This window comes from Engystomops pustulosus, chromosome 8 (assembly GCF_040894005.1).
Source record: "Engystomops pustulosus chromosome 8, aEngPut4.maternal, whole genome shotgun sequence".
NCBI lineage: Eukaryota > Metazoa > Chordata > Amphibia > Anura > Leptodactylidae > Engystomops > Engystomops pustulosus.
Genome location: NC_092418.1, coordinates 81,863,600 through 81,889,430, shown reverse-complemented (window position 1 = coordinate 81,889,430; position 25,831 = coordinate 81,863,600). Strand labels below are relative to the sequence as shown.

Genomic DNA, 25,831 nt, shown 5'->3' with positions numbered 1-25,831 from the left:
TTAGTCTTAACTATTATTAAAATGTGCTCCTATTTTGCAAGTGACCCTTTCCTCCTGTGCACTCTCCCCTAGAGTAATCCTGGCCAATATCACAAGTGAAGATGAACTCGGTTAACTTGCAGAGAAATGAGATAACCTTTAGCTGAAGGTTCATATGAGTTTGGGACCATGATACAATTTAGTCACAGAACTAATTTCCCAACCTCACAATGAGATAGCACTTTATTTGGGCCATGTTATCAGACCACTGGTCACGCAACTGCACATTGGATAAAGATGGTATATTAGAGATATTATGAGATACATGATATTCCCGTAATCTAGTGGTATAGCATGTTCTTCTCATCATGAGAGCTTGAACAGTTTCTTTTCCAGAAGGTATTACTAACCCCAATAACAAGTAAAAGAAAGGTACTGAATTATATAGGAGAAAGCTGAATATTACTTACACATGGGGGCAGAGTCAGCCAAGCTTTAAAATTTTGGCAGGATCAGGTGAATATCTTAAATATATGGGGACTCATAGCTCTTTCGTAACAGATATTGAAAGGAAGAAAAGTTAACATGTCAAATGTCAATGGAAATTTAGTAACTTTTTGTGGAGACAGGTGGCCACAACACATTTCTGGTAGTGATTTTATTCCTATATGTATATGAGGGTCTAAAGGAATAGTTTTAATTGAAGATTTATGGGAACATTTCATTATAACAATCCTTTGAAAAAGATAAAATTCACCCCAATATCTCAGAGATCTAAGATGTGACAAGTACATATACAAACCTTATCTTTGTGAGAATTGTTGCTATCTTGACCTTCAGCAGAACAATGGAGCTGTAAATCCCCTATGGTCTATTGATCTTTCCTCAGGGAGGTCAGATTACTTTCCAGACAGTATATACAGCGATTTTCTCCTTAAGACCCCATATACATTTAATAAAAATCTGCCAAGTCTGACAAAATAAGAGGGTTTTGATGATCATTTTATGTATATGGCATCACTACTTAGCTCAGATAGCAGATGTTAGGGACACATATGTATTGGGGAACTCAGAATTCAACTGCATTATTCTTTTGTTCTCAAGCCAGAGGTGCCAGTGTCTCTCTCCGTTTATGATATATTCTCTTTTGGCGTAGAGGATACAGTTATCTGTCAGATAAATGACGATTCGGACAACAGTTATCTCCGAGGTATTGGAAGTTTTGGCTTTATTTTTGCTTAAAGGGGCTGTCCACTTTCAGCAAACAATTCATATGGCTTGTGTAAGGAAAAGTTCTACAATTTTCCAATATACTTTCTGTATCAATTCCTTACAGTTTTTTAGATCTTTGCTTGCAGTAGCTTTATAGAAGGCTTCTATGTTTACTTCCAGTGGATAGAAATCTGACCATAGTCACACAGGTGCACAGCTCGTTAGTATAACAGAGAGTAACCAGATCTGTGATATAACGAGCCGTGCACCTGTGTGACCATGGTCAGATTTCTGTCCACTGGACTTAAACATAGAAGCTTTCTATAGAAGGACAGCAAGCAAGATCTATTAAACTGTGAGGAATTGATACAGAAAGTATATTGGAAAATTGTAGAACTTTTCCTTAAACAAACCGTATCAATTATTTGCTGAAAGTGGACAACTCCTTTAATGTATGTACATATTTGGAGACATAATTCCATGCTAAATTCTAGGACCACTCTACCAGGTGTTAGAAAGGGCACTACCATGGAACCTCACATGGATACATATACTTCTGGCTTTGTCTTAAAAAAATGTGCTTTCTTCCACATATAATACCGGTGATTTAAGGGTAATTTAACCATAGTTTCAGCAGCTTAAAAAAAAGGTGTGTGCGTTATAAATGTATAAGGAACTTGACTCAATGTATCTTGTAATCTGGGTGGAGTAAGTTTTTTGATTTACATTTTGTGTATAGCTCCGAGCTGCAGAATGACTGCTGTTCTGGAATGTTTTTGCAGTAATGCTGCCAGAACTACTTCTTTGGAATTTTCAGAATGTCTCTTCTCCTAGCAGGGGCATGTCAGCTTTTACATTTCACTGTTCTGTCCTCAGTAAAAACAAACAGTGAAACTAAATTTTCAGCCGTCCCACTACAAGACCCTGCCTCTGCTGTTGGATTTCTGCAGGAGAGCACTTTGTGCTGAAGCAAATATGAGCGGCCGGTTTTGTCAGTCCTTGGTTACATGTATTTTCCTGACTACTTTCACTTTGTCGGAATGTGGAAAACTACTTGTGGTGCTTCAAGAAGGAAACCACTGGCTCAGCATGCAAGACTTGGTAGACAACTTGTCCCAAAGAGGTCACCAAATCGTCGTGATCGCTCCTGAGACCAATCTCATTGATAAAGACTTGGGTTATGTGGTGCAAACCTATGTGTCTGTAAGCAAGGAGAATATGGAAGACTTTATTAAGCAAGTGAGTCAAGAAGTGTTTGTACTTAAGACAATTCCTCATGAGATACAAGTAGTTTACAAAAGATTGACAGATGCAACAAATTGGCTTCTAACATCCTGCAAGAACCTTCTTCAGAATGAAGCACTTATGGAATATTTGGAAAAAGGCAAATTTGATGCCATGCTGACTGAACCAGTCTTTCCATGTGGTGAGATAATTGCTGAACATCTCTCTATCCCTTCATTGTTCTTCATGAGCGGCGCACCTTTTGGTATAGAACAGAAAGCTGCTCAATCTCCTGGGCCACCTTCCTATGTACCCAAATTATTCACCACATTCTCCGACCACATGACTTTCAGCCAGAGATTGCTTAATGTGTTCATAAGGATGTTTGATTGTGCAATGTTTCATGTGTTGTACTCGCCATATGGCCAACTGGCGACAGAGTTTTTGAAACGAGATGTTACTGCTGTGGACCTTTACAGGAGAGCTTCCATTTGGCTTCTTAAATATGACTTTGTCTTTGAGTTTCCCAAGCCCATTATGCCTAATATGGTTTTTATAGGAGGCATCACCTGTGCCAACAGGAAACTGCTAAACCAGGTAAATGTGTAATGTGTCATGTTAAGAATTGTTTTATATAGAGGTTAAATCTGCAGCAACAATTTACAGACCACTGAGACAAATCCAGCAGCTCATTTTGCTCTGCATGTAGTTACTAAAGCAAGGGTACGGGATCTTTTTAAATCTCCTTCACTATGCCTAGACTGTAAAACACGGCAGGTTAGCAGTCAAAAGGCTCATGCACGAAATGTGAAATGGGGATGAGTTTTAGCTGTATTTCAGGTGCTAGCACATGTCCCCATTTACTTCTACAGGTTCCTGCCCATGGCTGTGGATTCCATGTTTTGCCAGCTGAATTTTTGTGTATAAGACATTTACTAGATTCATACAAGGTTGTATAGTAGCCATAGCTGTGGCTGTGGCACCCAAGGTGTCAGTGGACCTAACAGCCCATTTTTGTGGCACACATTTCAGCCTACACCTTGTGTATGAAATATTCATTCTATCTTTCCCTCTCTTAAGTTATCGGAAATCTACCATCAAAATAAACCAGTGACAGTTATTTATAGATCCAGGCACAGTGACTGTAGAAATCTTCTAATATTTGTTATCCATGGCCTCCTTCCTTCTAAAAATCAACTTTTACAATTATGCTAATGAGCCTTAAAGTTTCAGCACACAATGGGTGGGGGGTGAGCCCTTCTGGCGCATTAGCATAATTCACGGAGACTATATCTTTGAGTAAGTTCCCCTGGTTTATCATCTCTGATTTTGATGGTAAATTTCCTTTAAAACTCATCACCATTGATGGTATATGCAAATAAGCTGAGAAGCTTCACTTGTTGCCTGGAATGAGTCACTATTAGATGCCAAACCACAATTTTGCGAAGGGGAACAGGCGTTCCTAGTTACGCTCCAGCCTTCATATATCATTGAAAGTTTTTATTCTGCTCCATGTATTCTTGGAATTAGTTATTTTTACCTTTGTTCTGAAGCTCAAAGTTCACCTTCTGGATCCTATAAATCATACAGTGAAATCTCTCAGTTAACCAGGTTGCCTACTTTGTGCTAAGGTCAAAGACATGTACATTCAGAAATACAACTTCATTTTTACTCTGTTCCTCGTTTTTCTGAATTTCCATTTACTTTATGGAGGCAAATTACTAGTGGTGCCCCAGGAAGGAAGTCACTGGCTAAGCATGAGAAGCTTAGTGGAGAGGTTGTCTGAAAGAGGTCACCAGGTTGTTCTTGTGATTCCGGAAGCCAGCTCTCATCTGAAAGGTGTGGAGGATTACAACATAAAGACTTACAATGTGCCTTTACATAAAGAATTTGTGGAATCACAGCTCAAGTTAATGGTCAAGCAAGTATTTATGAAAACATCTTTATTAAATAAGGTAGTGAGTTCATATCAAGCAGCATCTAATACAACTAGCTGGATGGTAGGAGCATGCAGGTGCCTTCTTCATAACTCCACTCTTATCCAGCACTTGGAAGAAGCCAAGTTTGATGCTCTATTGACTGATCCTGTGTTTCCATGTGGTCCAATAATCGCTGAACATCTATCGATTCCTTCTGTCTTCTTCCTGCGTGATCTCCCGTTTGGAATGGAAAACGAGGCCACAATGTCTCAGAGCCCACCTTCATACATACCAAGATATTTCACCTCTTACACCGACCACATGAACTTCTACCAAAGGGTGAACAATGTTCTTGTTCGCCTTCTTGACTACATATTATGTCACATAATTTACTTACCTTACAACAGAATGGCAACGGAATTTCTGAAAAGAGATGTTCGTGCAGTGGATTTATTCAGTCGCAATTCCATCTGGCTCTTGAGATATGAATTTGCCTTGGAGTTTCCCAAGCCTATAATGCCAAATATGTTTTTTATTGGAGGCATCCACTGTGCCAACAAGAAACTCCTTGGTCAGGTAGGCTTTATAAACTGTTTTGATATAAAAAAACACTATTTGTATATATCAATAAGTTGTCACTGGCGCTGCAGGGAGTGTATCAAGGCAAGCGGTGTATGCTTATTGCCTATGCATATGTCTGCATCAAGTGGGTGCCAGGTATCCCTTCCCTAGAGAATGTATATTCAAACAAAAGAAGGCTGAATATACAAACATGTATGTTTTTATTTCTATAAATCTTTGTCCCATTTTTATATTTTAATGTACAAATTGAATGTAGAATTAGATCTGTGGTTAAATGTGGATTTTATCACTACTTATATGCTTTTTTTGCACTAGTTCATAAACCCCTCCCTCCAAAGTGTCTACTTAAAGGGGTAGTCTCATCTGGGCATTCAAATTCAGTTTCATTAATCTGCCATATATGAACATTTAGATGTTATTTAAAAAATGTTCCTGTGTGAAGCTCATTTCCCTTAAATGTAGTGATATGGTCTCTCAGAAACAAAACTGTGTCCTTGGATACGGCCACCTCTGCTGGGGGGATTTCACAAAGAAACAAAAGGGTGTTTGTAAATGTCCTGGAGTTACTGCATGTCCCACAGCCGTCCTGTGGTAATGATCACTGAATCCAGTTAGTCAGGCAGGGCTCAATAGTGCATGGCTGGCCATGGCTACCAAAATTTGAGTTGGTCGTATCTGAGGAAGCTCGTTTTTAAGGGACAACATGGCTACATTTATGAGAAATTATCTTGACACAGGAACATTTTTTTTATTAACATCCAATTGAAGAAATGTTTACATATGGAAAATGAATTTAATTAAATGTGAATGCCCAGATTGGAATACCCCTTTAAGGCTTAGAGAAACACCTGAGAGTTCCCAAATTATGGCGCATAATTCCTGGCACGCAGGAAAATTGCACACATTTAGTTGTAGATCTCTGTGCCATAGAAGGCATAGATTACATATTCTGCAGTTCAAAACTGTAGACGCATTAGGCCCAGTTCATGCCACCTTATTTACTGTTAAAACTCTAATTTATAGGAGAGCATAAAGGAAACAAAAATTTAACGTCTTCCGTTATCCTTCCATTCCCCATTGAGGTCAAAGGCCCTTCCATAGTAACAAAAGTTCTAACATAACTTGTTGAATACAGGTATGAACTTATATCCCCCAAAGAGATTAACAATAATTTTTTTCTATATGTAGTTAGCAGCAAAAAAGACTGGGAAAAATGGATATATATTTCAGGATTGTCGCTGGAGTTGGAGCAGAGGAGTGTCTCCTCTAACTGCAGTGCTGCAAGATCTCTGTATCATAGTATCACAGTAAAAGAGGTTAGGAAAAGACATCAGTCCATCAAGGTCCACCTATACATTATATTGCGTTGATCCCAAAGAAGGCAAAAACCCTGAAAAATTTATGTCAATTGGCCCACAGAAGGGAAAAATTCCTTCCCGACCCCTAGTAGGTCAGAGTAACTGCTTGGATCAACAGAAACTACTAACAAAAAGTGTTTTACCCATATGATGTGATATTATTGCACAATCTCACTGTAAAGAACCTTTGTCTATGGTGATGGTAGAACCTCCGCTCCCCTAGGCATAGAGAATGCCCCCTTGTCCTGGTCACAGGCCTAGGTATAAAAAGATCTTTGGAGAGATCCTTGTACTGTCCGTTCAGGTATTTGTACATTGTAATGAGGTCTCCCCTTAGTCATCTTTTTTCTAAACTGAATAATCCTAAATTTTGTAATTTTGTCATTTTATTCTAGTCCCCCCATCCCCCTGATAATCTTGGTTGCTCTCCTCTGCACCCATTCCATTCTTCTATGTCATTTTTAGACACTGGTGCCCAAAACTGTACACAATATTCCATGTATGGTCTGACCAGGGATTTGTATACGGCTAACACTATGCACAATATGCAGTTTGCCTGTGTAAAGTGCAGAGGGCGCCAAATTCTGGATTTTTAATGCCTGTTCGTAATGAATCTAACACCCTCTGCACTGCTCCGAAAGAGTGCACCACGTTTTTTTGGTGCACCTTTAACATGGGCCGTGCGACATTCTTTGGGTCGGTGTGATCAGGGGGATACCAAATTTGCATAGGTTTTATAATATTTTCATACATCGCCCAGACAGCCCAAACCCACTATTGGTGCCAGCACTTACCGCAGGTGTTAACAGTGGGTGTTTGCTGCGATATGCAGTAAACGCCCACCTTGTATGGAGAGGGCTAAGCATTTGAGATACTAGTATGTAGCATGTTGGTAAAAGAGCGTGTAAAGTGTAACAGAAAACTGGTGGAAGGACCTTAGTAAATGTGCCCCTATGTCCTTATCATTAGAATCTATTCCTATCTTGATACATCCCAGAATTTTTATTTTTAGCAGTAGACACCTCGCTATGATGAGTAAAATTGAGTTTACTATCCACCAATATCCATCTTTTTAATACATAAATTAGAACACATAATTATTATAATTATTTAAACTGCTCCCTAGTCACTTCTCTTTGCTCTAATTGACTGCTGTAGTATACAACCAGAAGCCTGCTACAGCCTTTATCAGGGCTGGATTAAGGTCGGTGGAAGCCCCTAGGCGCAAAATTTGTTGGAGGCCCCCAATGAGTGTAGCATACTCGTGTCCTCCTGCTCAATTTCCACATACAGCCGCCAAAACCCCCCAGTAAAACATCTATACACAGCTGCAGACCCCCCAGTAATACATCTATCTACAGCTGGCTAACCCCCAGTATTTCATGTATATACAGCTGCATCAACCCCTAGTAATATATCTATATATAGCTGCCTCATCCCCATTAATATATCTACATACAGCAGCCTCACCCCTCAGTAATACTTCTACATAAAGCCGCCACACCCCCAGTATTACATCTTTATACTGCTGCCTCAACCCCCAGTAATACATCTATACAGCTGTGATACCTCGAGTAATGCATCTACATACAGCTGCCTCACCCCCAGTACTACATCCATATACAACCTCCTCACCTCCTGTAATACATCTATATACAGCCGCCTCAACCCCAGTAATACATCTATATCCAGCACCACTGCAGTGCATTACTCAGCCAGAGACAGTCAGCTCACAGCAGTGTGAATCAGTGTGCAGGACACAGCTGTGCATCCAGCTGTCACTGCAAGCCCACTGTACCTGCCTGTCAGACATGATCATCTGCTGGGGAACCTCTGTGGAAGCAAGATGATGGGGGCCCGGGGCGTGCATCCTGGGATCCCCGCCTATAATCTGGCCCTGCCTTTAGTTTACATGCACATGACCATATACATTTTTTAGTCCTGTATGTGGTTATCCTTATGCCAATGTAAGCAACTTTTCGAACTCTGATGCTACTAACAATGTATGATTAATGTATTATTTAACTAAAGTATGATTAAATAGCCTTCAAGGATCAATACCCAACACTGTCTGCAGGATCAAAACTGCTGATAGATTCCCTAAAATGATCCGATAGTGTGATTGAAGTCAATGTACTTAATCTAATGTGTATGACCAGCTTTATTACCGCTTTGTGCTTTATCTAAGCCTCCAGCAGTACCATATAACTATTGTTACATCCCCTGACCTCTGCGGACATTGTCCTAATCAAGAGATCTGCATAAGACATACAATCAGTCTATCACAGCACAATTCAATAGGCTTTTAAATAAATCCCCCCTAATGTTTAATCCCCAGATTGTTGCTATTGGTTGTGCTTGGGCACAAAGGTTGCTATCATAGTTGTGAGAAAATAGAGCAAAAAGACAAAAAAAGAATAGGTCCAAGTACCTGTTTGTAGAGAAAAGCTGCTAGGAGACACATTTCATGTAAACATTATTGCGTTAGGTTAATGATCATAGTCCGCTGCCCCCTGGTTTAACCATTATCTGTGGAGCAGCACATATAACACAGAAAATGCTTTATATTCTGATGGATGTTCACCTGAAGCTGTAGTGATATATAATCCACATGGAGCCAAAGACAACTGGATCTTTGTTTGTTCTTACGTTGTTTCTTGGATCCCTTCCTTGTACATATGCTGGGAATTTGCTGGTAATGCCTATGGATGGAAGCCATTGGATCAGTATGGTGTCTTTAGTAGAGAAACTAGGACAACAAGGCCATCAGATTGTAGTACTGGTTCCAGAAAGCAACCTGCATGTAAAAGCTTCAGCCCATTACATCTTGAAGACATATCCGGTACCGTATACAACACAACAACTTAAGGACCAAATGTCACAATCTACTCAGAATCTTTTCACAGAACTTCCTATTATGAAAAGAATTGTGAGAACCTTTAAAAGAATAAATAATATCAGCGACATTCTGCATACAACATGTCGGCAACTACTCCAGAATGAAGAAGTTATTGGATACTTGAGAAGACAAAGCTTTGATGCTACCTTACTATCCCCTATTTTTCCATGTGGACATATTGTTTCTGAACATCTAGGACTTCCCTCAGTGAGTTTTTTGAGAAGTCTACCATGTGGCATGGACCAGCAGGCCACACAGTGTCCAAGTCCTCCTTCTTATGTGCCAAGATTCTTCAGCATGTACACTGATCACATGAGCTTCTCTCAAAGGATAAGGAATACAGTTCTTTGGGGATTTGATGGCTTTCTTTGTAGGCTTCTTTATAATGACTATGGGCGCTTGGCTTCGGGATTCCTGCAGAAAGAAGTTTCCATGGCAGACCTCTACAGTCGATCATCTATATGGCTTTTGAAATATGACTTTGTGTTTGAGTTCATAAGGCCAGTAATGCCCAATATGATCAGCATAGGAGGCATCAACTGTGTTAATAGAAAAAACCTGACAAGTGTGAGTACATGAAGAAAAAGGTTGTTTTTCCTGGTCCTATGATTGATTTTACAATATCTGTTTCATTCAGCAAAAATGAATTTGGTTAATACATTATGTAAACCTATAAAACTGCATATTTATCTATCCATCGGTACAGCAGTTAGGAAAGCTTATTCCCATACGTGGCTGCAATTGGCAATATTTTGCTTATATATATTCTCCATTATTGCACATTCCCATCTTGGGATGGGACACAATGGGGCACATTTACTTACCCGGTCCTGTCGCGATCCCTGCTGTGTGTTGTCCGACAATCATGCACACGCAATTTGCAATGATCATGCGCCAGATTTCTTGCATGTGTCACTTCCCCGCTCAGGTCCGCCGGAGTTCACCTTCTTCTTGACGTTGTATACTAGTGCATGTCTTGCGACACAATTTGAAAGTTAAATCCCGCGCTCAGTCCAAATCCATTGGATCATCCCAAACCTGAAGATTTCTAAAAGCCGATGACAGATCCACATGGCCCCTTAGTAAATAAGCCCCAATGTGTCATTTGCCCTAGTCAGCAAAAATATATTCAAGAATCTTCAGTATTGATCTCACTTGGATGGTAAAGGTAATTGTCTGTATAGCATAGACTTGTTGTGTTTCTTGATCTAGGTAAGTTATACTAATCATGAGTTTTCAACATTAGAAAGAAAGCCTTATACAGCACCAGATTTAAAGAGGTTGTCCATTTAAGTAAATGTGATTATTTGTATCATGAAACAATACAATATATTTTCTATATACATTGACGGGTTTTTTTTCTAGGTCTTTGCTTGCTTTCAGATTTCTATCCTCTACTAGTGTAACTACCACTATAGTACATGTAGCATTCGCTACTACGCACCCCACAGTGACTGGGGGCCCAAGAGCCCAGACTAGTTTCACCCTGTGGTGTTAATATTGTCCCCGGCTTTATCACTACTAAACTAACAGCCCCCTCCTCTTTTATCTTAAAACTCATTAAATAACCTGTAAAAATACCATCAATCTCATATGCAAATTGCCTGGAATTGGTTACTACTAGAGGTTTGATGAGTAGTGTAATTTTAGATGTTTAACCACAATTTTGCTATAGGGCCTAGCCTTTTCTAGTTAAAGGGTTATTCCCACTATTAATGTTATGGTTTGTATAACAAAAAATACTACAATTTTCCAATATACTTTCTGTATCAATTCCTTACAGCTTTCTAGATCTTTGCTTGCAGTCATTATATAGAAATCTTTATTGTTTACTTCCAGTGGACAGACATCTGACCATGGTCACACAGGTGCACGGCTCCATATGTCATAGAGAGTAACCAGAGCTGTGGATTATAACGAACGGTGCACCTGTGTGACCAGAGTTCTGTCCACTGGAAGTAAACAATAAAGATTTCTATAGAAGGACAGCAAACAGAGATCTAGTAATCTGTGAGCAATTGATACAGAAAGAATATTGGAAATTTGTTAAACTTTTTATTATTCAAACAATAGCAATTACTTGTTGAAATGGAAATAGCCCTTTAAGCTCCTGGATTAATATATGATGAAAGTTTACATTTTGATCCATGTGTTCTAGGAGTGCCTTGTATATTTGACCTGAATTCAAAGTTCGCTTTCCGAGTACTATAAACAAAACTGGGAAATCTATGTTTTTCAGGTTGTCTACTTTGTGTTAAGGCAGAAGAAATGTACACTCAGAACTGCAAATTCTTTTTAATTTTTCTCATTGTTTTTCTGAATTTCCATTCACTTAATGGGGGAAAATTACTAGTGGTGCCCCAGGAAGGAAGTTGTTGGCTAAGCATGCGAAACGTAGTCAAGAGGTTGTCTGAAAGAGGTCACCAAGTTGTGATTGTGATTCCATAACACAGCTATCTTCTGAAAGGTGTGGAGGGTTATACTATAAAGACTTACTCTTTGTGTGAAGGCACATTGTATGTGAAATCAGAGCTCAAGGCAGTAATCAAGAGAGCCTTTATGCAAACATCACTTATAAATAAGGTTATTAACTTATACCACCAAGTATCTAATGGAAATAGTTGGATGCTAGGAGCATGTAGGTGCCTTCTGCAGAATTCCTCTCTTATCCAGCTCTTGGAAGAAGCCAAGTTTGATGCTTTGCTGACTGATCCTGTGGTTCCTTGTGGTCCAATAATTGCAGAACACCTCTCTATCCCTTCTGTCTTCTACCTGCATGTCCCTTTTGGAATAATTCAAGAGGCCACAAGGTCTCCAAGCCCACTTTCATACGTACCAAGATATTTCACCACTTACACCGACCACATGGTGAACAATGTTCTTGTCCGCATTCTTGGCTATATAATATGTCACATTATTTACCAGCCTTATGCCAGAATGGCCACAGAATTTCTGAAAAGAGATGTCCGTGCAGTGGATCTCTTCAGTCGTGCTTCCATTTGGCTCTTGAGATATGACTTTACCTTAGAGTTTGCCAGATGAGGTTTTTATTGGAGGCATCCTCTGTGACAACAGGAAAACCCTCGGACAGGTAGTCACTACATGAACAAGTTTATAAATTTATAATTTAAATTAGATAAATTAGAATTTAATATGTACATACAATTTTGTAAGCCCTTTTGTGTCTGCCTGAATGGCACATGATTCCCGGCATCCACCAGCTTTGCAAGAAAGCGGTACACATTTTGTTGTAGATTTTTGTGCCTAAGCAGGGATGGATTTAATTTACTGTCTTTTGATCAGGAGGGTTAGGAATGTTGAACTGAACTGTCTGATCCCTTTATCTTCCGAATTTTTAGGATTTAGAAGTTCCCATATACATTAAAGTGAATATACAGTACCAGGCGTTTTTACCTTTCAAAATTTGAAGTTAAGATGAAACTAAGAATCTAATAATGAACCAGACTTAGTAAAGTGGCTGATTCTGGATAAAAATATGTTGTATCATGAGATTGTATAGTCTAATTCAGTGATGGCAAACCTTTTTGACACAGAGTGCCCAAACTACAACCAAAACCCACATATTTTCGCAAAGTGTTGAAGCGACAATTTAAGCAGTAACTTATTACTCCCTGCTCTTTCACAGGAATAAATTGTATAGGCCCCTGTGGACAGACACCAATACAGTAGAAAGAAGGATAAGAAGTTTAGATTATCATTGTAGCTTCCTTCTGGGGTCCTGGGCTGCCTGCGACTGCAAGAGGCCTTGAGTCCTGTCTGGCGAACTCTGCCCTGGGGTGATGGCAAGCGTGCCCATATAGAGGGCTCCGAGTGCCACCTCTGGCACCCGTGCCATAGGTTCGCCACCACTGGTCTAATTATATTTTGCCTATTTGTTGGCTTACTTTGCCCTCCCACTTTCCCTCACTCTATACTTCTTTCCTGTTAAACTATGTCTCCTTGATAAGGTTAAACAAGTGTCTTAAATGCACAATAAATGTGATGGAAACACATATGGCTGGGTTTACATCACCTGTTTCAAACATGACCATACAAGGTATGGCACAGATATATCCCACTGTTTGCTTATATATTGGGATACATTGTCTGGGGGTACTCCCCCCTGAATGTGGGAGGAGGAGTGCACTGGGGAAACACCCCGTTCATCCTTATGTAGACAGTGACATCACCGGGTATTCCTTGTCTGCTAACGCCTGAGTGAGGTTGGGAGTAGGGATGCAATATGTTGCATCCACTCCCCATAGGCTTCTAGTGCCTCCGCTTAGCGCATACATCTGAATCAATCTGTAACATTATTACTAATCTTTTGCAAAAATTCCATTCATTACATTCTGCATAACCGTAAATATTTAATATTTTTCAGGATTTTGAGAAGATAGTTAACAGCTCTGGAGAACATGGCTTTGTGGTTTTCTCCCTGGGATCAATGGTGTCTGAGATTCCTATGAACAAGGCAATGGATATAGCAGAAGCTTTCCGATACATTCCCCAAACGGTAAGAAAATCAGTTGGGTCACCCTACTTGCATCTAAAGTAATTTCTTTATCAGTAATGATGTGCTGAATAGTAAGAATAAATATCCAGTACAGGTGACCCCCTACTTAAGTACACCCGACTTACAGACTGACCCCTCTGCCCACTGTGACCTTTGATGAAGCTCTCTGGATGCTTTACTTTAGTCCCACGCTGCAATGCTCAGCTGTAAGAAGTCTGTAATGAAGTTAGTTTTATTGATAATCCTTGGTCCCATTACAGGAAAAAAAATTGAAAGTCCAATTGTAAATAGGGCGAAATTTTTTTTTGTTGTCTGGAGCTACAATTATAAAATATACAGTTTTGTGCTCCTGACCTGTTATATGCCTCTGTTTTTATGTAGAAACGCATGGAATTCTTTAAAAAAAAGGGAATCTTTTTTTTAAAAAAATTAAAAAAAAAAAAAACCTTTGCCCTGAACACCACATGTCCCATATCGCAACACGTAGGGAGTATTATAACACATTCTTTTTCTTTCCCTTTTTATTAATCTGGCGCATAAGTGGATTTGTGTTTTTATTTTGCACCTAAGACACATTCCCTGCAAAGTTTACCGCACCTGAGTTTTGCTGTTTTATACTTGATTTATCACCGGAATCCACTGTTTATGATTGTAGGTTATCTGGAGATATACAGGGAAAGTACCTTCGAATCTGGCGAACAACACACACCTGGTGAAGTGGCTTCCACAGAATGACCTGCTTGGTAAGTATATACAATACTAGAGAGATGCATCCTTCACAAAACAGAGTGTAAAAGTTTGGTTTTACAGTACTTTTCGTTGAAAGAACTATAACGTTACCTACTCCAATCATGAGAATATCAAGAATATTCGACCTTGTAAGAAATCAGCTTCATGTCCTTCTCATACCTCCGTCTCTATGTTACCAATGTACTTTTCATTTTGCTTGTTGTCTCTCTATCTCCCCTCCTTTCATCTCAATCTCCACTTTTTGCCCTACTTCTCTTTACCTGTGTCTTTGCTCTGAAAAACCTAATATCTTCTCATCCCAATCTAAGAAACCAAAGTTCAAAGTGTTAGTCAACAATACACATCAGGTAACAGCATTTATTCACCTTCTATAGAAGTACAAAGAAGCGAGCGCTGAAAGGGAGGAGGGGAATACCTGTGGCGGAGGCTACCAGCCCTGCAAAGCAAAGAAATACAACATGCCCCACAATTCTCTTTCAATATCTGCAGTTTAGGAACAGTTAACCCGTAGTTTATGTTTGTTAACACCTGGGCTTCAGAAATAGTTTTTTTAATCGTGTTTAATACAATTTTTTTTGTATGATGGAGGATTTCAATATGTCAATTTGGGAATTGTTCTTCCTTTATTTTTTCCAAAAGTTTTTTGTCTTACAAGATACATACATAGTAGATAAATAGTACACAGCCTCCCCCAGCAGCACACAGCCTCCCCCAGCAGTAGACAGTCTCCCCATCAATACACAACCTCCCCTAGCAGTACACAGCCTCCCCATCAGTACACAACCTCCCCATCAGTACACAGCATCCCCCATCAGTACACAGCCTCCCCATCAGTACACAGCCTCCCCATCAGTGCACAACCTCCCATAGCAGTACACAGCCTCCCCGTCAGTACACAACCTCCCCAGCAGTACACAGCCTCCCCGTCAGTACACAACCTCCCCAGCAGTACACAGCATCCCCCAGCAGTACACAGCATCCCCCATCAGTACACAGCCTCCCCATCAGTACACAACCTCCCATAGCAGTACACAGCCTCCCCATCAGTACACAACCTCCAATAGCAGTACACAGCCTCCCCATCAGTACACAACCTCCCCTTGCATACACAGCCTCCCCATCAGTAGACAACCTCCCCATCAGTACGCAACTCCCATAGCAGTACACATCCTCCACCAGTAGCACACAACCACTCCAGAAGTACACAGTCTCCTTGAGTAGTACACAGACTCCCCCAGCAGTACAAAGCTCTCCACAGTAATACACAGTCTTCCCAGTAATAAATAGCCTTTACCAGTAATACACAGCCTCTCCCAGCATTATATATACAGTATATAATACATTTTATATATATATTATACATATATTATACAGCTATATACTGTATATATATATATATATCAGTATAAAACATAGTATATAGTATACAGCTATGATACCCAAAAGTTTAAACATTGTGCTTACCTCCAGCCCCAGTGCTCCCCTGCAGCTGCCCGCCCGCCAGTGCCAGAAGCGTTGTGTGTGGTGATACAGGCCAGAATGTGCAATGACTTAAAGGCACAGATGTAATTGATTTTTCAGGTAGTATGTACTTGACAAGTCCGTACTACCGGTGGAGATCTTCCAACCCCAAAAGGGCCTGCAATCTGCCACCTGAGGCGGAATAAAGTTCCTACCTCAGGCACCAGAAGCAGCCCAGGCTGGCGGTCTAGTGCTTGTATTCACTAAGAGGCTCCGGCCTCTTAGTGGATACGGGTGCAAACTCTGGTCTTAACTGGCAGGGTTTTGCTATGGTTTTCCAAAAGACACTATACTGAAAGTTGTGGGCCAGGCATTCACACGCCGGCACCAAACCGTCTACGCCGCTCCTCAACATGCACAAAGTGGTGTATCTGTCTATTTAAAAGGGCCGATAACAAGTGTTGAGATGGAGATTCATGCACCTTCTCTGCCAATTAATTGAATGGATGCTTTCTCTGTCTACGGGAAACACAAAAACACTGCCCATGTACAATTTTAGCTTATTATTTTGCTCAGAACTTTGGCATCTCTGACAATCTTTTTCATATTTCATTAGCACATCCAAAAGCCCGAGCCTTTATTACCCATGCGGGATCACATGGAATCTACGAGGGTATCTGTAATGCTGTTCCTATGGTCATGTTACCCCTGTTTGGTGACCAAATGGATAATGCTAAGAGGATTGAGTCCCGAGGTGCTGGATTAACACTAAATGTCTTGGACATGACACCAGAAGATCTTAGCGATGCTCTTGATGCAGTTATCAATGTTCCAAGGTAAGCATAAATCATAAATATAAACATTTTTTCTTCTAGTAATTTGCAACATTCAGCTTCCATGTTGCAGTTCTCTTGGAATAGAGAGACAGAATTAAAGCTAATAATGTACATTTTAAGATTATATCCATGCTATTACTATTGGATACCCCTTCTCTTATCTAATAATTGCTTTTGCTATATTTTCAGCCAAACTATATCTATCCAAAAAGAAAAAGTTAGGAATGCCCTTATATGTCCCCAAATATTTACCTTGTTAGGACAGTGTGTGCGCTACAGGCTTTTTTGTAACATGTACATATAAGTTGCTGCAGGTCATTTCTTTTGGTCATTGTTATTTTGTAATTTTACACAGCCCGCCCCCTTGCTAAGTAGATTTTACTTAAAATTTTGCAAACCATTTTGGATGAAAATTTTAGATAGTTCCTCTACTCAGCCAAGGGGTACACACATGCAGTAGTGTGGGGTTTGGGCAGCAGCCGTGCTCAAAGGCTTCTACCTACCCAATGTAACCACAAACTTTGACCTCCAGTCTTGAAATTCACATACATGTGTGTTGGACCTTGTGTACACAAGAGTCCTCCCAGTACCTATAAAGGCTAATCTTTTAACCACTCTTTTTGAATTTGATTATTTATTTTATATATAGACTACAGCCATCATAGGTAAACCTATGTGTAACCCTTTTTCATGTGTCAAACTTAGCTACAAGGAGAACATTCAGAGATTATCTGCTCTGCATCTGGATAGACCAATCCATCCTCTGGATCTTGCCGTTCACTGGGTAGAGTTTGTCATGAGACACAAGGGTGCACCCCACCTGCGACCAGCTGCGCATGATCTGAACTGGATACAGTACCACTCTCTAGATGTATTTGCCTTCCTGCTCGCTGTGCTGGTCACCACACTCTTCATCAGCATTAAGTGCTGCACATATACCTGCCGGAGATGCTGTGGACGAAAATCTAGACCGAAGTCCAAATCAAAGAAAGAATAGATGTTATGTACAATTATCTTTTTTTATTGAGAAAAACTGCTTCTTTGTAGAAATTGTCCCTCAGGAATGCAAAAAATACTGTTCTTTATGAAAATTGCAATTAAAGATCAATTCCTCAAGATATGTTAAGCTTTAATAGTTTCACACTAGACATTATACATACAGTTGTCCCTGTGATATTCCACTTCAGCAGACAGTACTTAAAAAGGACTTATCAAAGGTATAGTGTCATCATAAAATGACCCTCTTTGATTACAACACTATCTGTGGCTGGAGAGAAGTTGAATTACCCAGATGGACTCTCTGCATCATCACTGTTCCCCTGTAGCTGTGATGCCAGCAGGAGTCCAGTGATGATGTCATCATCTGTCGTCATCATAGCACAGAGGAATATAAGAAGAGGAGAGCTGCTGGGGGACAGGTGAGTATGTGGTGTTTATTTTTTGTAAAATTCATTTGAACAGGGAAAAGAGGAGGAGTTGGTGGGTCACAATATGGGGGGTATGAGAGGGGGCCCAGAATATAAGGGGGGTATAAGAGGGGGCCGACATCATGGTGAGATATGAGAGGGGGCACAGAATATAGGCGGTTATGAGATGTGAGGCCACAATAAGAGGTAGAGATGAGAGGTCAAAATATGAGGGGGAGATGAGAGGAGGCCACATTATGAGGGGGGGGGGGGCACACTAGGAACTGGCAGAGAGACTGATTGCTTTCAATCCCATCTAATGCTGAACCTTACATCCATGTTCACAAGATTGAATTAAATTTTAAGTGTATCACGGGAATCTCCTCCCTGACGTCTGAATGCAAATGTTTCGGGAGGAAATTCTCCAGATGCACCTAAAATGATTTTTAAAAAGTGTGTTTTGGGATGTAATTTACCTGATACTTTTTCTATGCCTTTCAAAATGCAATTAAAACGCATTCTATAAATGTGGCCTTAGGGCCCAAAGGAGAAGAAGCTTAAATGTAGACAAAGGTGGCTGGTTATAAAATAGCAATATGTACTGTGTACTGCAATGTGCAAATCACATTAATGACATGCAACCGCTGAAAAATGTAAAGGGGCCTTAATACAATATCCATCTACTCCCTCATAAAGTGGTATAATCCATACTATTACATAGAATCTTAGAACACAGATATCCGCAATAACAACATGAAAGGAAGAACACCCTACCATGTAGTTCAGCAGAAAATCTCCCAGATATACATGGACCAACAAAGCCATAAATCACACAGCACACGAAAAGTGTCTCAAAGTAACAGTAAATCAGCACATCATAGATGATGGGAGCATATAAACTCTAAGAGTTTTGGATCTGTAGTCAGGGCCGGATTAAGGTCAGTGGGGGCCCCTGGGCGCAAAATCTGGTGGAGGCCCCCACTAAGTGTAGCATGCATACACGTCCTCCTGCTCACTTTCCACTATCCCAGCTGTAACACAGCTACATACAGCTGCCTCATCCCCAGTAACACAGCTACATACAGCTGCCTCATCCCCAGTAACACAGCTACATACAGCTGCCTCATCCCCAGTAACACAGCTACATACAGCTGTCTCGCCCCCAGTAACACAGCTACATACAGCTGCCTCATCCCCAGTAACACAGCTACATGTGGCTCAGCCTTGCAGGGGAATAGGCGGAGGGCGGGCGCGGGGCGGTAAGCTTGACCATGCAAGCGGATGGGCGGGTGGGGAGGCTGTGACCTGTGCCGGGGGGGGGGGCAGGTGGCACTGGCAGTCTCCTGTGCCGGGGATGCGGCCGGGCTTCATGTCGGCTCAGGAGGGGAGGCGCGGGGGTGGCATCTGGTGGGGGCCCCCTGGGGGGGGCAAGATGGTGCCCCGTCTATAATCCGGCCCTGTCTGTAGTTGATAAAATTCACTACATACTGCAATTGTCACTCTGGCCATAATATAATACAGCTCTGCATACACCTCATTGATTGGGCTCCAGTCCATTGCCTATAGCCATGTGTTGCTGTTATATTACCCTATCCTATAATAACCCCACACTGTATAATGCCTGAGGTCCGCTCAGCTTTAAAATAGCCCCTTCCTGTAGCCTTTGCTGTATAACGTCCACTTTCTTGTGCCCTCGCTCAGTATTCAGTGTCTCTTCTCTGCCATTGCTCTCAGCCAGCGGAGTGACTTAACCCAGCGGGAGCAATGATATCATTATGGGGCAGATTTACTTGCCCGGTCCATTCCCGATCCAGCGGCGCGTTCTCTACGGAGGATTCGGGTCCGGCCGGGATTCACTAAGGCAGTTCCCCCGATGTCCACTAGGTGTCGCTGCTGCGCTGAGATCCGTCGGAGTGCACTGAAGTTCACCGTCCCCCGCTGGGTGCAGGTAAGTGCGTGTCAAGCGGAACTTTTTTTATTTTAAATGCGGCGGTTTTTCAGAATCTGTCAGGTTTTTTACGGCCACGCCCTCCGATTTCAGTTGCGTGCATGGCGCAAAGCCTAACAAAACAGTGCACTGGTTAGTGTGGGCAATAAATAATATAGTACAGTGGTGGCGAACCTATGGCACGGGTTCAGAGGAGGCAGTCAGAGTCCTCTCTGTGGGCACCCAGTCTAAAGCCTAGCACAGAGTTCACCAGACAGGACTCAAGGCCTCCTGCTGTAGATTATATTTTAACCCCTTACCGACATGTGACGTAATACTACACTCACATGCCGCATGCGGGTGCATGGAGAGGGCTCACGGGCTTACCATAGCCAGTAAGTCTTTGCTAGACGAGGATTGTCGCTCCCCGTAACGTCATCACCATGACAGCCTCGGGTCTTCTGAAGACCCGAGGTTCCTTCGTGTTAACCCTTTCATTACAATGTGCTATGAGGAGCCAAATTACAATGAATGAGGAGGCAAATCCCCATATACTTCCATACTGTAGTATGGCAGTATATGGTAAGGTCAATCAGACAACCTAGGGTTAAATTTCCCTAGGGAGTCTGAAAAATAGTAAAATTAAAAAAAAGTTAAAAAAAAATTATAATAAAAAACCTAAAAAATTAAAATCACCCCCCTTTCCCTAGAACTGATATAAATAAACAGTAAAAATCATAAACACATTAGGTATTGACGCGTCTGAAAATGCCCGATGTATCAAAATATAAGGGTGCATACTCACGCGGTATGCCCGCGAGAGGAGGTAGAGGTGACCCCTCCTCCCTCCATAGAAAACAGCGGCGCACGGCCACACTCTCGCTGAAAGATAGAGCATGCTCTATATTTTTGCAGTGTCGGGCCCGGATCGGTGCCACATATGTGTGGCACCGTATCCCCACCGTGCTGCTATTGCCGTCCATGGGGATGTACATGCGACCGCATGTACGTCCCCGTAGACGGCCATGTGAATGAACCCTAGTAACGGTTTTTCATTGCGTTTGATCCCGTAACGGAAAATAGCGCCCAAAGTTGAAAATGGCACTTTTTTGCCATTTTAAAAAATATAAAAATTTTTTATAAAAAGTGATCAAAAGGTCGTACATGATAACATGTAAACGTCATCAAAAGTCGCAAAAAACAACACCTCCCAAAGCTCTGTATACCTAAGTATAAAAAAGTTACTTGCGCCAGAAGATGGCGAAATCCCCAAAAAATGTTTGTACAGGTTTTAATTTTTGTAAAATGTATGAAAACATTATAAAACTTCTACAAATTTGGCATCCCCATAATCGTACCGACCCAAGGAATGAAGTAGACATGTCATTTGGGGTGCACAGTATAATCCGTAAAATCTAAGCCCACAAGAATACGGCGCAAATGTGTTTTTTCACCAATTTCACTGCATTTGCAACTCTTTACCTGCTTCCCAGTACACGGGAACACTTAAAAAAGTTGTAGAGTTTTGAAGGTGGGGAGTGGAAAATGAAAACTGAAAAACGAAAAAGGCCATCGGCGGGAAGGGGTTAAAACAATTTATCCTGGGCTGCCTGGAGGAGCAAGAAGTTGTGGACAGAGCTGGATTACCATTGGAGCGGTGTGTAGACGCAAATACTACCGCTGCCTGGGTGCATTGTCTGACCCAGGCGCCGACGTCCTTGTTAAGGTGATGCCACCTGAGCAGAACATCTCAGTCGGCTGCAGGCAGGTGAGTATTCAAGTGCGCCCCCATGACAATGCAACCTTTGGACCAAAAAAAGTTGTGCACCTCTGTGTTAAGGGAAGCCTGGATGGAAACTACAACTTTCTTTTTTTCTGTATTGGTTTTCTCAGGATGCTGATACGATTGAGCAGGGAGGACTAATACAGCACCCCTGCCAATGCATAGGCAAGGTGGTATTTGCGAATAATAATAATAATAATTCTGCACCACCCCTGCCAATACATAGGCAAGGTGGTATTTGCGAATAATAATAATAATAATTCTGCACCACCCCTGCCAATACAATGACAGGCTGTAGCTGTCAGCAGCTGTTAGGGGGAGTCGCGTGCCCTCTAAGAATCTGGACATTATGTAATTTCAACAGCAGAGAGTCCACACCACATGGTCTGAGTGAAGAGAGTGATAGAGTGTGGAGCACACCTTCAGTGCTGTCAAAGAACCTAATCCCAGGAACTGAGTCAGGAGACTTTAATCCAGAGCTGCAGCTTCCACAGTTTGGACACAGCTCCATCTCAAATATCTATGCATCTACTACCAGGCAGGAGCTTTATTCCTAAGGACCCTTCTCCATGAACACTTCAGTACCAGACTGCAGATCTGCAGTTTGACCTTTTAGGCTTGTTGCCTGCTACCTTTTGTTCAATAAAGAACTGTGAGTTGATTTGCATAATTTTTGCCTCCGTCTGATTCCTTTATTTATATCATATAACGCACACAGATTACGCAGCGCTGCACAGAGCTTGCCAAATCAGTCACTGTCCTCAACGGGGCTCACATTCTAATCAACCTCACAGTATGTTTTGGAGTTTGGGAGGAAACCGGAGGAAACCCATGCAAACGTGGAGGTAACGTACCAACTCTTTGCAGATGTTGACCCTGTGACTTGAACCCAGGTCCCCAATGCTGCAAGACTGTAATGCTAACCACTAAGCCACCGTGCTGCCCTCAAAGTGCCCTCCCCATGGCAGGATCTATCTTGTGAGCCTGCGCAACTCATCCAGAAGCTAATGCTAGGAGAACTTAGTAATTGCAGCTGTAGCCACTGCCTGGTAGATGTTGTATATCTGGACTTTTCAAAGGCATTTGACATAAAAGGTTGGTATATAAAATAGGACTGCTGGGACTAGGTGAAAATCTGTGTATTTGGGTAAGTAATTGGCTTAGTGATAGAAAACAGAGGTTTGTTATTAACCCCTTAAAGGGAACCTACCACCACGAATCTACCTATAAAGGTAGATCGGGTGGTAGGTGGATGTATGGGACGTGAGGATAGCCCTTTTTAGAGCTAATCCTCACGTCCCCGCTAGCCTAGCATAAACTTTATTGGCCTAATATGTTAATTTAATTAAGCGGCTACCGGGGCGTGGAGTAGCCGGACACGAGGCTACCCGGCGCGGCTACTCCACGCCCCAGTAGCTGCTTTCCCCCGCCTACCCTGTGATCTTCGGCGCGCAGCTCCTGGCAGCTGCGCGCCCTCGTCCGAGAAGCCGGAGTTCTGCGCATGCGCAGTAACTCCGGCCAAGATGCGCGATCTCGGGAACGAGGCCGGAGTTACTGCGCATGCGCAGAACTCCGGCTTCTCGGACGAGGGCGCGCAGCTGCCAGGAGCTGCGCGCCGAAGATCACAGGGTAGGCGGGGGAAAGCAGCTACTGGGGCGTGGAGTAGCCGCGCCGGGTAGCCTCGTGTCCGGCTACTCCACGCCCCGGTAGCCGCTTAATTAAATTAACATATTAGGCCAATAAAGTTTATGCTAGGCTAGCGGGGACGTGAGGATTAGCTCTAAAAAGGGCTATCCTCACGTCCCATACATCCACCTACCACCCGATCTACCTTTATAGGTAGATTCGTGGTGGTAGGTGCCCTTTAAGGACACAGCCATTTTACAGCTTAAGGCTCAGTCCCATTTTTTGGATTCTGACATGCGTCGCTTTATATGGTTATAACTTTTGAACACTGTTACTTATCAAAACGATTCTGATTTGATTTTGATGTCACGCGGCTTACAAATCGAATAGCTCTTTTCCGGATTTTCAGAATTGACTATTTTGGGGATAAATACAGTTTTGAATGAAAATTTACATATTTAGCATCAAAACCCCCCATATAACCAACCCATTTTCAAATCTGCACCCCTCAAGCTATCAGAAACAGATTTTACAAAGATTGTTAACCCCTTGAGATCTTCATAGTAATTACATCAAAATGGAGGTGAAATTTAGAATAGTCAAATTGTGCCGGTTATACGTTCATTTAGCCCTAAAATTTACATATTTCCAAAAGATAAAAATACAAAACCCACCATACAATTTGTTCTACAATTTCTCCCGAGTGCAGAGACCCCCCACATGTGGCCGTGACTTGTTTTATGGGCGCACAGTGAGGCGCAGAAGGGAAGGAGCACCCTGCAGCTGCCAGGATTTTACTTTCCTCATTGGCCTCTTTTGAAGGCTGTAAAATTTTCGCTTTTGCGCTATTAGGGTCATGTGACGGCATTTTTTTTGCGGGATGAGATGCTTTTTCCATTGTTACCATTTTGGGGTTGGTATCACCTATTGTTGAAAATTTAGGAACTTCTTTTTGAGAGCAGGAGTAGAAAAGCATCAATTCTCTACTGTTTTTTTTACTTTTTTTTTGTGGTGTTCACCGTATAGACTAATAATCATATTATCTTCATTCTATGGGTCGATACGATAACGGGGATACCAGACACGAATATATTTTCTTGCATTTTACTAAATTTGTAAAATAAAACCCTATTGTGGGGAAAAATATATCATTTTTGTATTGCCATCTTCCAAGTGGCATAACTTTGTTACGTTTTTGGCTACGGAGCTGGTTGATGGCTTGTTTTTTGCGGGACACGCTGTACTTTGCACCAGTATCATTCTAGAGTACATATGGTTTTTTGATCACTTTTTATAGCATTTTTTGTGGGATTTAATAGGTAAAAATCATAATTTTTGGAGGGTTTATAACAGTTTTCTTTTACGGCGTTCATCGTGCGGGTTCAATAATTATTTATTTTTATTCTACGGGTTGTTACGGACGCGGTGATACTATATATGTGGGGTTTGTGTTATGATTTAGACTTTTTTTTTAGTTATATGTCTCTTTATATGTTTTGGGGCTTTTGGGCATTTTTGGTGATTTATTACTTTATTTTTTTATTGAATAATTTTTTTTTTTACTTTTTCACTTTTTCCACCATGGGAAATGAACAAGCAATCATCTGATTGCTTGTTCATAATAATACCCTGCAATACTTATGTATTGCAGGGCATTATCAGTGTCAGCCTATGCACTTGCATAGGGTGGCACTCTGCCAGTAAGATGACGTCATAGACGCCATCTTACCGGCAGTTCCTGCAGGTAACACTGGGGTCCAGATCGGACCCCAGTGATACCGTAGCAGTGATCAGTGCCCCCCGAAAATGATTCGGGGGGGGCGATCGTGGGGGAAAGACACCCCATATGCATGTTAGATGCCGCGGTCGCGATGACCGCGGCATTTAACGGGTTAATCACCCGCGATCAGAGACAACTCCGATCGCGGGTGTTACACTGGGGTGCCGGCTATCAGTCACAGCCGGCACCCCGTGTTTCCCGATGCCAGTTCGGCTCAAATCTTGAGCTGAACCGGCATCGGCTCAGCGTCCGATATATCGGACGCTGAGCGCTAAGTCACTGAGCTCAGCGTCCGATATATCGGACGCTGAGCGTTAAGGGGTTAATGGCACATTCTCAGATTGGGTTGACGTTATCAGTGGAGTGCCACTGGGTCAGTATTGGGGCCACTTCTTTTTAAATTTTTTAATAATGACCTTGTAGTGGGTTTACACAGTCAAGTTTCAATATTTGCAGATGATACTAAGCTGTGTAAAGTAATAAATACTGAGGTCGATAGTTTAGCATAACAGAGGGATCTGTGGAAGCTTGAGGAGTGGGCAGAGAAATGGTTGATGAGGTTTAATGTAGATA

The 25,831-nt window shown here is 41.7% G+C and overlaps 1 protein-coding gene and 1 long non-coding RNA gene across 11 annotated transcripts in view; one reads left to right on the top strand and one right to left on the bottom strand.

Annotated features, from left to right (window-relative positions):
- LOC140075479 (UDP-glucuronosyltransferase 1A1-like) overlaps window positions 1–17,856 on the top strand; it is a 45,659-nt gene extending 27,803 nt beyond the window's left edge. For 7 of the 10 annotated variants that reach the window (XM_072121487.1, XM_072121484.1, XM_072121489.1 and 4 more), the window contains exons 2-5: window positions 13,558–13,689; window positions 14,345–14,432; window positions 16,517–16,736; window positions 17,442–17,856. In XM_072121487.1, the coding sequence (XP_071977588.1) occupies window positions 13,558–13,689; window positions 14,345–14,432; window positions 16,517–16,736; window positions 17,442–17,733 (732 nt within the window). In that variant the 3' untranslated portion in view covers window positions 17,734–17,856. Of the gene's footprint in view, window positions 1–2,021; window positions 3,013–3,997; window positions 4,911–8,875; window positions 9,741–13,557; window positions 13,690–14,344; window positions 14,433–16,516; window positions 16,737–17,441 lie in introns of those variants that run through there. The other 3 variants (XM_072121492.1, XM_072121490.1, XM_072121494.1) reach the window with 3 other exon arrangements.
- Window positions 14,534–25,831, bottom strand: part of LOC140075480 (uncharacterized) — a 50,811-nt gene continuing 39,513 nt past the window's right edge. The window contains exon 3 of the long non-coding RNA XR_011849429.1: window positions 14,534–14,742. This is a non-coding gene — a long non-coding RNA (uncharacterized lncRNA). The remainder of the gene's footprint in view (window positions 14,743–25,831) is intronic.